Raw genomic sequence first — 15,813 nt, 5'->3', positions numbered from 1 at the left:
TATTGTAAATGCTTATATTTTCAAATAAATCAACATTTCAATTTCTTAAAACACTCATTTATATTTTCTGTACATATAACAAATAATTTATTCTTTCAATTAAGTACATTTTTGCCCTTTCTACACATACTTTTAAAATCAATAAATTATAAATAATTTTTAATTTTTTTAAAAAATTTTACTCTTTTATACATAAGCAATCATATAATTCTCTAGCAGCTAATTCTATTTTTTTCAAATTTCACGAAATTGGTTCAGTGCAGATTTAACTTTCGATGCAAGGGAAATATAACGCTAATGCCATTCAAAGCTGAGTCATGAACCAAGCTGATCTTGCCATTGCCCGTGTAATTGAAACCAAATCTCAAGGGTAAACCGGTCCATAGCTCCAGAAAATATCTCTTCCTCAAGCGCCGAAGCTTTTATCACGGAAATGAGAAGCTTACTCTCGTCGTCTCGCTTCCTTTCCAAGTCAACAATTGCTTTTACTCATCAGTCTCTGCGACTGAGTTCCCTCAGCTTCCTTTTCTATTTTAAGTCCTCTCTGTCTCTTCGAAGCTTCGCGATTATGGCTACTGCCTCTGAGGAGTTCGTTAAGGGAAATGTTTTTCCAAACGGCGTCGCTGTCATCACTCTCGACCGCCCCAAAGCTCTCAATGCCATGAATTTAGGTGATTTCTGTGTTTTGGTTCATTTTTGAAGTTTTAATCAAGTGAAAAGATGGATGATTTTGAGTCCAATTTTGAATATTCAGCTAATTTGGTTGGCGTTTTAATGAGATTTTAGGAAACATGATTCTTGTTCATCGTTTTAGCTTGGTTAGGATTTTGATAACTACAATGGTTTGGTTTTGCTTCGAATATGAACTTATAATCTTCTGATTATGCAGATATGGATTTAAAGTACAAAAGTTTTCTCGATGAATGGGAATCGGATCCACGGGTCAAATGCGTTTTGGTTGAAGGCAGCTCGTCTCGTGCATTCTCCGCAGGTAATATATGGAGGGAAGCTTTTTCTTTATTTTTCCCCCCCTTCAAATTCCATTGACATCAAAACTGCTCTGAGAATGTAATATCTTACTCCATTGTGTGTATTTTTTTGTTTTTTTTTTTTTGTTTTTTTGGGTTATCGAGTGTTAGGAAAGGTTTTGAGGGTAACCATTGGTGGCCTATGCAGGAATGGATATTAAAGGGGTTGTTGCTGAAATTCAAAAGGACAAAAATACGCCTCTTGTGCAGAAGGTGCTTTATGCACTTTTATGCTATTAGATTTCTTGGCTCAATGTCTTGCCTGATTCTGGTTTTTTATATGTATTCTTTATTTTTGTGCTGTCGCAAACTGCGTGCTATCTGTATCTGTATTTAATTTTGCATCATTGTTCTTAATAGTGGGTTCTTGCAGTGCTTGTCTAATTGATTACCGAGGTCTTAGTTTATATGCAGGTGGTGATGTGAAGACTATTACTACCAAAAACCACTTCCGGATATGATTGAGGTCTTGTAGTATCTTTTTAGTTTATCATCCTTCCCATCACCTTAAACATTATGTTGGTTTAAGCAGACATAAGTTGGCTGCCTTGCCATATTGCTTTTAGTGCTCATATTGTCATATAAGTTACCGCATAGAATCTTGGATTCTTGGTTAACTCTTACTGTGGATCTTTTTACAACTGCTTTCTGTTGTGGTCAATATTAGTGTCAACCTTTTTATTTTTCTAAAGTTTGAAAGACGTCAATTTCAAGCATACGGTTTTAAGAGTTTATATTTGAAGATTTCTGAATTTTTTTTCTCCAATATACGGTGGCTATTTTTGGAAAAAGAAGGATAATTATGTTATATTATCTAAATTCTAAATCTTTTTAAGTTCTGTGATGATAATTTATTGTGATATCATCCCGTGATAATTTAAAGAAAAATCATTGATCTAGGATATTGTATGTTGGATTTTTTTTAATTAAATTTCTAGCCCACACCTCTGTTTGGTATTTGGTCTGCTTGTTTGCTCATTTTATATTTTGAGTAGTTTTTCAAAAATTGTGCATTGAATTTTTTTTTTTTTTTTGTTACCTGAACTTAATATGCCCCATGATGCATTTTCTGTAGGTATTCACAGCAGAATATTCTCTAATATGCAAAATTTCTTCGTACAAGAAACCATATGTATCCTTGATGGATGGCATAACAATGGGTTTCGGAGTTGGCCTATCTGGTCATGGTTGCTACCGGATTGTAACAGAGGTACAATTCCCAGTTACATGGTTGTCCATTAATCATTAGGTATTTAGGAAATCTATCTTAAATTTGCTGTGTATACTTGGTGATCTGACATGCAGAGAACTGTTCTTGCTATGCCGGAAAACGGAATTGGCTTGTTCCCAGACGTTGGTTTTTCATATATAGCTGCACGTAGTCCAGGAGAAGGATCAGTTGGTATGGTTTTAATCTCTGTTATTCTGATTTTTCATTTTCTTGTTTCTCGTATGTGAAGCATCTCTATGATTTTGACATGGAGGAACTTAGTTTTAGGCGAGCGAAATGGGTGAAAGTTTCCAAATTCATATCTTGTTCTTTTTGCTTCAGCTGAAGTCCCAAATCAGGACAAGCCCTTTCTTATAAATTACCTTTGTTGGGTATATATTGACACTCTTTAGTCAACATGTGTGCTTGCTAATTTGCTATATGTACAGAAGAAAAATTGCAAAACATTTGACATGCATATTGCCTTCAACATTACTACTGAAGGTCAATTAACATAGTTTTATCTATAACTATAATTTGTTTTCTTGAACAGAATTTGGCATTCTCCCTCTCTCTCTCTCTCTCTCTCTCTCTCTCTCTCTCTCCTCCACACTTGCACACATATGCACAACATTTTTCTTATATTTTTGTTGTCATTTCTGGGAATTTTCTTTTAATATCCTTCTTTTGCACTTGAAAGAAAATACTTTATGTGCATCGATCAGATCAATTACAGGGTACCTAATCTAGTTCTTTTTTCTGATTTCTGAAGAGCTAAGATACACCATAGCCATTTTGTGCTTAATTGTTGATGGTTAACCTTGTTACTTTGGCTAACAGTGTATACAATATGCTTTTGCGTCTTATATTGATAACCGGCTTTTCTGAAAAGTAGTTTATGGTATTCTTGTTCTTACTTGGTGTGTTGCCCTCACTTTTCGTAGGTGCTTATCTTGGATTGACTGGCAAGAGGATCTCTACACCCTCTGATGCACTATTTGTAGGTCTTGGAACACACTATGTGCCATCTGGAAATCTAGTCTCACTGAAGGAGGCCCTTTTGGCAACTAACTTGTACATCCTGCACTTGCTTTTATTTGATTAATGATTTGTTGCCAAAAATTGTAATATTCAATACTTCTGTGCAACCGCTAGTAAAGTGCTCTTTAATTGTTGCAAGTCATGGTAGATAGGTACAACTTAACAGAATAGTTAAAGAAAAAAAAAAAAAAAGCCCTTGGGTTAATATTACAGCATCAGTTGTTAAAATAATGCTAAATCCCTGTTTCGGGAATTGTAGTTTTATGATTCTTCTTTAAGCTGTGTTTGATGGGGAGGATGGAAGGGTGGAAGGAAATGTAATTTGAATTTATATACATGAAGATACATTTCCTCCGTTTAATGTTTCCCTCCTGTGTTATTGACTAAATTCATTTCCCTCCCTCCTTCCTTACAAATACGGCATTAATTTTATTGCTCCTGGGTCCAAAAGTGTCTAGCTGCAGTGACTTGTTTCTTAGTTGAGATAAGTATCTGTCATCTTTTAAGTATATTGATCGTATTTTAGGATGGTTTCTTTTCTTGTTTCTGACCAGGGATTTGGATCAATATTGTCCATCTTTTATTGCATTTCATAGGGATGGTATTGTAATATTGTGTTTTGAAACTTAAAAGTTCTCACTGTTGTTGTATTTACACTTTAAATACAGTTCTGAGGAACCACATGATGACATCAAAGTACTTTTGGCAAAGTACAGCAATGAACCAGAGTCTGAGGCTGAGTTAAAGTTGCTTTTGCCTCGAATTATTTCAACATTTGGGGCAAGTAAGTCGGTAAAGGAGATGATTGAAGAGCTGAAAAAGCATCAGCAGAGTGCTGATGGCAAAGGTAAGCTAATTAATGCTAATTTTCATTTATAATTGACTTATATATCCAATTTTGGTGGCATTAAATTCTGTGTTTCCGGTTGATGATAGGAACCTTTACTTCGGTCTACATAAACTTGTTTTAGTTTTGTGTTCTTTACTCGACTGATTATCACAATTTCTTTTCACAGTGATGCAGTGGGCTAATGATGCGCTTCAAGGTCTGGGAAAGGGTGCTCCTTTTTCTCTTTGCTTGACACATAAGTATTTTTCCAAAGTTGCATCCGCCTATGGAAAACCCAACAATGAACTATCAACTGTGAGTTTGAAGTTATGGTTTTCATTGTTGTCTTTGCAATAATTCGTTATAGTGCATGAAGTGATGTCTCTATTCTACTGGCAATTTGTTGCATCCAGCTAAATGGTGTGATGAAAACAGAGTATCGCATTGCCCTAAGGTCGTCTCTACGAAATGATTTCACTGAAGGGGTTAGGGCAGTCTTGGTGGACAAGGATCAGGTTCTATTCTCGTTATTCGCTTTCTTTTCATGGTGCAGTTGAAGCAACAGAAGAGTTTGAGACAATTACATTTCAACATTTAGGACTAAAATAAGGTTGACTGTGGTTGGAACAAATGAAAGATAATTAGGGGTTACAGAAAACCTTATGATAAATTCTGAATACAAAAAAAAAAAATGTTGATATCTGCCATCAACTTTATTTAAACCATGTAGGATAAATCCTATTCAAAGACTCTAAACTAATTCTAATTAATAAAGACCTAATAAGACTAGAATCCTAAGACTAGAATCCTAAGTAAAGAAGGAAAAGAAAACTAAGTGGAATCCATAATTGAAAATAACAGAAAATAAATTTCAAAACTGAATAGAACTTCAGATGCTGCTGCATCAATCTCCCCAAGGGAGTGAAAAGCTCAGCTTCGATGAATAAGCCTAGAGATACTCTGTATGGATATAATTAACTTGTTGCAGCTCCTCTTCAATAATCCTAGGTACTTTCAGTTGCTGGTCTGCCAAGCCACTTCACTGAGAATCTTCTATACTGGTTGCCGCGTCTAGTTTAGGCTTCTTTTACATCTAACACTTCTTCAATAACATCAAGCTTCACAACCGGAAGTTGTTGGACTTGAGCTTCAATGGTAGAAGTACCATCAAATCCGTCAAACGAATACAAGTTAGAAGCATTAAAGATGAGCTAATTTGCAAATCAGGTGGCAACTCAATCAGGTATGCATTCAAGTTAATTTTCTTCAACATCTTACATGGACTGAACCTCCTTAAATCGAGCTTGTGATAAGTATCCTTTGGAAATCTCTCTCCTCAAGTGCAAAAGAACTTGATCACCCTCCTCAAATTCCTGCATACAACAGGGTTGACTTGTGGCAAAAGAGTAAGCTGCATTGCCAGATTTTAGGGTGTCTTGCACTTTCTTTATAAATCTTCTGAATTTGGTCAGCAAATAATTTGCCTTCTTCACTCGCCCTAGCAAGTCAAGTGCATGATGAGATTTCAAGCCATAGGCAGCCACAAATGGTGTCTTCTTGGTAGTTCAATTGATTGAATTATTGTTGTCGAATTCAGCTTGCGGTATAACTAATTCCCAAGTCTTTGCTTTATTGCCAACAAGACATCTTAAGAGGTTACCCAAACTTTGACTTACAACTTTCATTTGACCATCTGTTTGTAGATGGCAAGCGATAGAATATTTCGGGCCTGTTTAAATGTGGAGAACTAGATTAGTTTCTTGAAAAAGTTTTCTCAGAAAATCGGATAACAGAGTTTGTGTCTACAAATGCTAGTTTTGCAAATAGAGAATTGGAAAACTAGTTTTCTAGTTTCACAAAATTTAACTAAAATTTAGAAATTTTATATAAAAAAGAAAGTTCTGTTTTCCAACTTTTTTCCAAATGAAAATGATGATTTTTTGTATAACTAAAATTATATTATAACTTTTCATAATTAAAATCAAATAATTATTTAGAAAAATATTTATTTACAATAATAAAAAAATTAATCATATTATTATAAAATAAATGAATAACACATATCATAAAATTTTTAAAAGTAAAATGAGTTTTTAAATACCTTTTATAATGATTTTTCTTTTTAATTATGAAATATATGAATATTTTTTTAAAATTTTTTGAATTAAAAAATTGTTTTCTATTATTGACAAGTGAACAGCATTTATTCATTTTATATTATTTTCCTTAGAAAATGAAAACTAGAGTTTTCTTAGAAAATGAAAATGAAAAGCAGAAAATTGTTTTCCACAAGTAAATAAGCCTTTTCAATTTTGTCCCAAATTTCCTCGATGAAGGTCTCCAAAAGTGCCCTATATACTTCACATCTCTATTGGAAATAATAGTTGGAACATCTTGTAGTTGCACTATCTCATGAAAGAATAACCTAGCAATATGAGTTGTGTCAAAGGTTTTAGAAAATGGGATAAAATGTGCCATTTTTGAAAAACTATCTACCACAGCAAAGATTCAAATACATTTGTTTTCTTTGCAAGTCGCAAAACAAAATCAATACTCAAGTGATCCATGGTGCATCCATTTCAAGTGAAAGGAGTATATAAACCTGTGATTTGTGCATTGCCCTTACCAAATAAACAAGCTAGACACATGGTAGTGACAATTAACCACCATTGCTAAAAGTCTTGCCTCTACTGAACTGTCCTCGCAAACCATTCCTTTTAAGTTCTCTAACAATTTGCTTCCTTAAAGAACCTTTTGGATTGCATAACTAGTAGTCTTCAAATAGTTTTTATGCAATTTGTAAGGTAATTTTCCAACTTGAGAATTGAGATGGGCCTTGCAAATTGGTTATTATTTTGCTAAGGATTAGACCTGTATTGGTTCCTTGATAGGTTAAGGAATCCTAATTTGTAGTTATTTATGAAAGATAGAAATGAGAATTGGAAAATTGGTGGAGAAGATTTACAAGAACTAATAAAAAAAAAAGGAAAAAAAATTAAGAGTATCATGAGAGGCTCTCTCGAGCATGAATTCCCTTTTGCCCCAGAGCTAACAAACTAGCTGGAAAAGAAAACACAGCTACACAAACCCCTCAATCTTCTATTTCCTACCCTTTATATAGATTTCTTGATGCTCTTTGCCATGCGCTTTCCCGTAAAAATCTCTAACAGAGTGTTACTTTGTTGGATAACTTATGGCCTCCTAGAATACACCAACTGTTTCTTCTTTGATCTCTCTTCCAAGCCTTCTGAAGTATTGCCTATATCATTGCCACCTCCTGGAGTAACCGCCTTATCCTCGAGGCTGAATTGAGAAAATTGACTCTGAGGGCCTGTTTGGATTAACTGTTGAATACAACTGATAGCTGTTAGCTGATAGCTGTTACTATTAGCTGATAGCTGATAACTGATATCTGATGATAGCTGTTTTATATTAAGTGTTTGGTAAAATTATATTTAGCCGTTACTGTTAATATGTGAAATGACTAATAAGGATATATATCATATAATTTATTTTATTATTTAAATAAATATAAAATTATAAATTTATTACATTATATTATTTATTTTATTATTAAATTAAATATATAATTATTAAATTAATATATTATATTATTTAAATAAATATATAATTATTAATCTTTTATATTATATCATTTATTTTATTATTGAAATAAGAAAATAATTATTTTTTAAGATAATTAAATAATTTTAAAAATATAGATAAAATAATAAAATAATTATTATTGTTAATAGAAAAATTTATAATTAATTTTAAGTTTTTGGATATAAATAAATATTTTATATTTTATGTTATTAATAAAAAATATTTTAACAAAGTTGAAATACATTAATTAAAATATTAAAATTATAAATAAAAAAATAAAAATATTAATAATATTAATTTTCAAGTTAAATAAAAAAGGATAATATGGTCAAAATAAAAAATAAAACCAGATCAGCTATCAGCTGATGAGAAACAGCTCTAAAAATAGAGCTGATACAAACTGCAGCTGATGGGTATCATATCAGTTGCCCATCAGCTATCAGCTCTATTTTTTTAAGCTTGCCAAACACCACAATTTACCTGTTTGGGTGTCTATCAGCTATCAGCTGCACCCAACAGGTAAACCAAACACCCCCTGAATATAACCAACATCAATCCAATTTGCTTCATTAAGGGTTGAATCAGGAGTTGGGGAACTGAATTACTAGCCTTGTAAATATTGCATTAGGCTAACACTGCTTCTGGAAGAGTGGGAATTGGTTCATCAATAGCAAGCTTCAAGAATAGAGAAGCCAGGACTGGGCAGTGACCAACCACTTTCTTTAGCTGAGAGGTGAAAAACAAGGTGGACTTTGGCATTTGAGGCTGTTGCAATTGATAAGCTACAATCCTGATTTTAGCTGTGATGAGATAAAGTCCATAAAATCGGGCTGCTAGTTTGGGGCAGACACAGGAGGTAACAGATTGCTGCCTATAGGTCTAAGTTTACCGATTTGGAACTCAATATCTCATCTATTGCAATTAGCCTCTAATTCTGATAAGTTTACCCTTCATTATGGGCAAGCAAAAGAAGTATTTCCCTTCTCTCTACAAGTGAACCATCAAATCCGAGGCCAAAATTGCTTTGTCCACCCTTAGGTGCTATTCTCTTGCCTTTATCTCTTCTTTTAGCTATGGTTGCACGCTCATTGTTTTTATTGGTTGTGGCAGCCCCTCGATAATTTCGTAGAGTCGCTTGATAACTACATCCTACTCTAAAATGGATTTGCCAATTGGTGCCTTATAACAGCTTTCTAGCACCATAGCGTGAAACTCACCATTAAAGCATATTGGTGAGCATCCTAAATGTAATGAAACTCCCATCTCGTCTGTAATAGAGGAATTCAAAATGGTAAGATAATGAGATGTAATTTGTTCGTTACTCTTAGATAATTCAACCCGAATTGACAAGTTATTGAACTTGACAGTGTATCTTCTGTGGAGTTGCTATTTTGCTGTAAACAATGGAACTTCTCAGACAATTCCTTAAGACAATAAATAGGTAAAAATTGCTTCTGTAGCTTAGTTTTCATGTGCTCCCAAGTGTTGACTTTAAGCTTGCCCTTAAACTAGACCACCATTGAAGTGGAATACTTTCAAGTCAAGTGTTACAAATGGCACCTTCGATTTTCTGCCATGGCCTTTCCTTCAAAGTAATTCTTCAGTGGCATTCCAATCTAAATAATCATCCGCATGCAACTTTCCATGAAGATCAACTTCTGCAACTTTCCATGAAGATCAACTTCTTCAACTTTGACTCCATTCAAATGAAAGGCAAGCAGTAACTTCTCTTCAAATCCTCTTTCCATTTGATCTGCGGATCCAGCTTCATGAAAAGGGTTCAAGTCCTCAAGTTCATCCTCAACCTTAAGATCTTGAATCTTGAGGGATGTCATGGTCACCTTTTAGATTATCCATTTGGGCTTCCTTTGGTTGCTGACATTGCAAGGCCTGCACAGCTCGAGTCAAGTCCCCAATCATTCTTTACATCTTGGCCAACTCCATTTGTTGGGCCTAGCTGCCTCTTCCTCAATCTCTAGCTTTGCTAACCATAGTTTCCTAGCTAAAAGTTCATGTAGTAATGCATGCTTTTTCAGCTCTAGTACCACTTGATACAATGGAAGAGTTTAAGCCAATTGAATCTCAAGAATTAGGGCCATGGATTTAAATCTCTAACTGCAGTCACGCTCGCTTGCGTGGTTGTGGTTGTGGTTGTGGAAACAGACCTATAATGGCCGTATCATAATGGTAATGACCAATCGCTATGCAATTTAAAAAAAAAAAAATTTGCAAAATTCATGAAATGAATAAGTATTTAATTATATAAGTAAAACTAAAATACAAAATTTAATAACAAGCATAAATACATTAAATAAAGGCATTAAATCCATCATTCTTAGATATCATTAGCATTAACTAATTTAAGACTAAAATGACTATATAGATAGTAAAGAACTAATATTTAGCTAATATTAATGGAGCCTAAAATTTTATTTAATGTTATTTCTAATTAGTTATGAATTTTACTAAAATTAATTCTGTGAATAGTAAAAAAATTAGAAAACAAAAACAATGACCTATAGATCGGGCGAACTAATGCCTCATTCTATATATTTAAGCAGCCTCCCGCCGCCCCTAGAGTCAAACATAATTGTATTCAACAAATAAGCCAAAAACAATAAAACAAAAAGTAAATAATTCTCTATTCAAGATATGGACGTGTAGACCTAGAAAGATAGTTGATGATTTTAGTTCACTAGTTGATGATCTTAGCTCAAGAGACAAGAAGTGAAAGATTTGTAGATAGTTAAAAAATTTTAGATGGAAAGGTGAGAGAAAGTAGGACAACAGTTTAAAACTCTCCAAATCAGAAACAAAGCGTGAGGAAGAGCTGTTGTCCCCCATGTGGATACAGAAAAAAAAAAAAAAAAAAAAAGTGAGGTAACGGACTGTTACCGTTACTTAACAGTAAATAGTGGCTTTTTCCGTTATGTAAAGGCTGTTACAGCCATTACAGGTGCATATTTTTTTGTCTTTGAATAACAGGTATAATGGTAATGGAAGGCTAAAAATACTGTAAATAATGACCTTTATTTAAAACCATGATTAGAACTAAAATAAGGTTGATTGTAGTTGGAACAAAGAACATATATATAGGGTTTATAGAAAATCCCTTGATAAAATTCTGACTATAAAAGAAAAAAAAAATGTTGATGTCTGCCAACAATCTTATTTATACCATGTAAGATAAATCCTATTCACAGACTGAAATCCAGTTCTAATTAATTGAGACTTAATAGACAAGAATCCTAAATAAAAGAGGAAAAGAAACTAAATAGAACCAGAACTGAAAAGAAACCAAGAAAAATCCAAAACTGGACTTTGGACGCTCTGGATTGTTGCTGAAACTTTTTTCTGCTTTCAATAGCTTGCTAATGCTTTCATTTCACGAATTGTTAAAATTTGTGCACTCTACTACACTCTAGGCTTTTTTAACCTAAGATAATTGAACCTGAGATAATTGCCACAAATGTTAAATTAAGTTCTGCATGTGGTTTGACATTATTAAATCTTATAAAAAAATACATGAAATACATGAACGAAGATTGTTTTTTACTGGTTAGTCAACATAGTGGGAGATTACATTGAATAGTCTCCAGTTATTACTCCCCTCCTCCCGTGGCTTTAATGGTTCATAAAATCCTTTATAGGTCCTCAGATGTTGAAGCCTGCATTCATTATCCTTGGTTTGGCATGTAGTTGGATAATTTTGCGTTGTGGTTTTCATGATCATGTCTCTGCAGAACCCAAGGTGGAATCCCCCAAGCTTGGAAGAAGTTGATCAAAATGAAGTGGATTCTCTCTTCAAACCACTGAGCCCAGAAGTTGAGTTGAGGGCGTGAGTTCATCTGAAATTATCGTGTCTTGATTCACTTAAATGACAAGAGCATTGGATTCGGAGACTGTAGAGATGCAGTTGCTGCTACATTGTAATTGAATCTTTTATACTTCAAATATCGTCTGATGCAATAATGTGGTTAATCTTGTGCTTACGGACTGGCTGTTTTGACAAGGGTTGTATCACATGTGCTTGTAGCTCTTCTATTACTAGTCCATGATTGACGTGTTTGATTTTGGTTTTATAAGTTCCATCAGTTGAGCGAAAGTACGTTACTTCTACAATGAATAGGGCCCTACTTTTATCATTAAAAGAAAAAGAGGGACATTCTTGACACACTGTAACGGCAATAAGCACTCGGGAGATTGTGAAGTTTGCATCGAATGTCTCATTTGTCTCATTTACATTGCATTTTATAAATGCTCAACCTGCATTGTGTCGTAGAGAACAGTAGGCAATTTACTGTAACTTTCTCTGAAACCGACTCAATAAAACTTCGGAATGATGATCCCAGGCTTCTTCATCACAATTGGATAGGGTCTTTGATCCGCTCTCTTCTTTCAAAATGTGTGATCGTTGAGAGACTGTTCTTCCTTCACAGTCTGCAGTTGAAATGCTGCTTCTGTTCATACTCACGTAAAGCCTAAGATGAAAGGCCTCACTTGAACTTGAAGATGGAATGCTGCCTTGTATCAGCAGAGAGGAATGTGAAGACCCGATTGTCGCTGGTGCACTCTTGCTCCAGTGGCAAAATATTGAGGTGATTTAGGCTTCCTAAAGATGCAAAGACAGATCTGCTTCTCTGTGTTTATACCTGAGGAAATGATAAAAACATGATGTCCATCCCATGTGTATGAGACGTGTGAGTGCTGGCTTCACTCACCATTTGTGCAATGCAAAATTAGCAAATTTTTTAAGACGTCACAAGGAAAAAATTTCTTTTATCCATGGGCAATTTCCACCCAACATATCTAGTGGCAACATACACTCCTCAAAACTTCGTAATAGATCCAAGTATCCCAAGCATTCCAGAGTAATATTGCTGCAATGAATGTAGATGAATTTCAAGTCTGAAAGTATAATCAAAGTTGTAGATATGTTTGCTATTTTGTTTTCTTAACTTGTCCAAGTTCTGATCGGTCAGAAGCTATAATGTGATAAACAAGTAATGGCCTGATTATAGCAAGGCAAGGATTAGAAGGCGCACATTCAAGTTACATATCTACTCTAGTAATTTTTTCCAAAATTGAACAATGACAACCTAAGTTCAAAAGTTTGGTAATTTTTATAGTGTTTCACTTCTATTTTTTAACGTTAATTTATTACTAAAAATTTTTTAAAGTTTAATTTTATTTCACAAAAATAATTACAAATATAACTTCAACACTTTCTGGTAAAGGTAAATTCTCATCGTTTGCAAAAAGCATATTATTGTGATAGCATTAGTATTTTTATGTTAAGTTTAGATGATAGTTAAAATGGCTAATTTTTTTGAATGTGAGTGCGAAGGAGGTAAAAATGTGTTTAATTGTTTTTTTAACACGAAAATCTGCTATAAATAAAATTAAAATTTAGGAATTTTTTTATAATAAATTAAAATTAAGAGATAAAGTGAAATACGGAGCAAAATTCAAAGTCTAAATATAAAAATTATCGTAAAAAATTAGAGCAGCAACAGTGAAGGGCCACTAAAGATAAATTTTTATCTTATCCATGATTTCTATAGGTTTCAATAATAAGGAATATAAATATGTATAGGTGTTAGGGGTGGTTACAGTTTAGTTTCAAACTAGAATCGAATCAGAAATAATTTAATCAAAATCGAATTGAAATTGGTCAAAATTATAATCAATTTTAAACCTTCTGCAGCTTAATTCAGGTTTATATTTTTAAGAACCATGAACTGACAATTCCGAATTAGATTGAATTGACGGTTTTGAATTGGACTAAACCAATAGTGTAAATACAAAGGAACTCAATAAATACTTTATTTTACTCGTAATTCATTTATATAAATTTTAAATTCTGGATACAATTATTTTCTACACTCTTTTTAATTTTTAATATCCTCTTTATTTTCTCTTAAATTTTCTAAACAATTATTTTTTATACTCTTTTTAATTCTCGGTACTATCTTAATTTCTATACTTTATTATTTTATACACTCACTGAAATTTTTAATATTATCTCAATTACTCTATTATTATTTTATATTCTTAATAAAATTTTCAATACCCTCTATTTTAATTTTTTTTTCTTTTATGTTTTTTTTTTATCATGGCCACCCCTAATCGGTGTTTTGTAAAATTTTTTAATAGGTACAATAAATTTTTTTTAATTAGTCTCTCAAATTTTTTATTGGACCCTCTAAATACTTATTAAAAAATCTTAAATAAATATAGTAAATTTTAATTTTTTTTTGTTAATTGACCTCTCAAATTATTTATTAAGGTAAATATAATCGTTTATAATTTAGTTATTATAATTTAATTCGAGTCATTAAAATTGCTATATATTCAATTAAAAATTAATTATTTAAACTTTTATATTTATAAATTAAAATTTAATTGATAATTGTTATTTAAAAATTAAATATAAGTCAATCTAAGAATTCTCTATGATGTTATCTTAAATCAAATAGGATTTTTCAATTTGTATTTTTTCTCTCCCATTTTTTTTTCTTTAACTTTTCTCTCCTTTATGCCAATCAACTTAAACAAAAAAATTATTTTACTTATATCTACACAAGTAAAGTTAGTGATCACAATTATTATGTAAATTTTAAATTAATCAATTTAAATATATATTTATTTTTGTATAACACGTTTTATTTGTTATTTTATTAATTTCTAATTTTTTTATATCCCTTTGATTTTAACAATTATTTTTTTAATTTTATACTATTATATCATATAGTCCAGCTATTTAGGATTTATATTTATCTTTTTAGCTGCTAGGTCTATGGATTTGATGCAAGTATTTGATATAATATTTTACGTTGACTTGATTTTTATTTATTTAAATAATAGAAGTTATATTATGAAGTTATATAATTGTCAAAATTATAATTATGTAATATTTATTTTTATTATTGGAATTTATTATAATTTTTTGAGCAGATAAAAAAATTATAATATATTAATTTAATAATTATAAAATTAATTTAATAATAAAATAAATAATATAATATAATAAATTTATAATTTATATTTATTTTAATAAATAAATCACCTGATATATATTCTTATTAATCATTTCATATATCAATAACAGCAATTAAATATAATTTTATCAAACACTTAATATAAATATAATATTATCCGCTACTAATTATCAAATAATAATAACAAGTATTATTAAATAATAATAAATTATATTCAATAGTTAAATCAAATAAATCCTTAATCAATAGATCAACTAATCAATAAACAATCAACTTGGAAACCCTCAAATATATCAAGAAGGGGAACACTTGTTTTCTGCATCACATGTAATTGTATCATGACTCATAAACCAAGTATAGAGAAACACGAACATGAATTATAATCCATATATTTATATTTTCTTCACCTAGAAGCAATTCTTCTTCCCATAAACATTTGATAATTTCTCTAGTCCTAGCTATGCTCCAGGCCTGTGTAGTTGCAGAAATAGTTTATAATTTCTATTTTTTATTTTCTATGAAAACTCTAATTTTTATTTTATATGAAAAAATAAGTAAAACTATAAAAAAAAAACGTGTTAGACTTGCCATTAATAGAAAATAATTTTTTAATTCCAATAAAAAAATTATTTATATTTTCCATAATTAAAAAAATAATTATTATAAAATATATTAAAAGACTTATTTTATTTTAAAAAGTTTTTAATGCATTATTCATTCATTTTATAATAATATAATTTTTTTTATTGTTGTAAATAAATTTTTTTTAAACAATTTAATTTTAATTATAAAAGTTATAATATAATTTTAATTATGAAAAAGCTATTATTTTTCATTTAGAAAACAAGTGAAAACAAAACTTTTATTGTAAACAAAAACAGTAAAAAACAATTTAAATTATTTTTAAAATTTTACTTAAAATTTAAAAAATTAAAAATTTAATATATATGAATACGAAACTCTAATTTCTTTTTTCATTTTTTAAAAATACTATATTTTTCGAAAGGGGGCAACATTTCAGCTTTCATCTAATATTACCTAACGTTCAAAGGTGGCTCCGTAGAAATTACATGGAGGGAATCCTCAAAAGATCAACAA

General features: G+C 31.3%; 1 protein-coding gene across 2 annotated transcripts; it reads left to right on the top strand.

Annotated features, from left to right (window-relative positions):
- The first annotated feature begins 280 nt into the window (after positions 1-280).
- Positions 281-11,819, top strand: LOC110661543 (3-hydroxyisobutyryl-CoA hydrolase-like protein 3, mitochondrial). Of its 2 annotated transcripts, XR_002496130.2 has the most exons (11): positions 281-671; positions 890-991; positions 1,177-1,241; positions 2,104-2,238; positions 2,334-2,430; positions 3,183-3,312; positions 3,948-4,126; positions 4,296-4,423; positions 4,522-4,623; positions 5,117-5,351; positions 11,458-11,819. XR_002496130.2 is itself a non-coding variant. In XM_021820199.2 (10 exons), the coding sequence occupies exons 1-10, from the start codon at positions 434-436 to the stop codon at positions 11,554-11,556; spliced, it is 1,275 nt and encodes a 424-aa protein (XP_021675891.1). In that variant the 5' UTR covers positions 287-433; the 3' UTR covers positions 11,557-11,819. The 2 variants fall into 2 exon arrangements, 1 of the variants encoding a protein (XP_021675891.1); XM_021820199.2 differs by lacking the exon at positions 5,117-5,351 and having other exon boundaries at positions 287-671.
- The last annotated feature ends 3,994 nt before the right edge of the window (positions 11,820-15,813 follow it).

This window comes from Hevea brasiliensis, chromosome 4, assembly GCF_030052815.1.
Source record: "Hevea brasiliensis isolate MT/VB/25A 57/8 chromosome 4, ASM3005281v1, whole genome shotgun sequence".
Lineage (NCBI taxonomy): Eukaryota > Viridiplantae > Streptophyta > Magnoliopsida > Malpighiales > Euphorbiaceae > Hevea > Hevea brasiliensis.
Note: the sequence above shows the minus strand (reverse complement) of the source record. Positions and strands in the feature narration are given on the sequence as shown.

Bases quoted from the DNA above. Each gene is read 5' to 3' on its own strand.
- LOC110661543 (XM_021820199.2), top strand. From the start codon at position 434: ATGAGAAGCTTACTCTCGTCGTCTCGCTTCCTTTCCAAGTCAACAATT. The intron at 2,239-2,333 runs GTACAATTCCCA...TCTGACATGCAG, and splicing joins GCTACCGGATTGTAACAGAG to AGAACTGTTCTTGCTATGCC. The intron at 4,127-4,295 runs GTAAGCTAATTA...TTCTTTTCACAG, and splicing joins GCAGAGTGCTGATGGCAAAG to TGATGCAGTGGGCTAATGAT.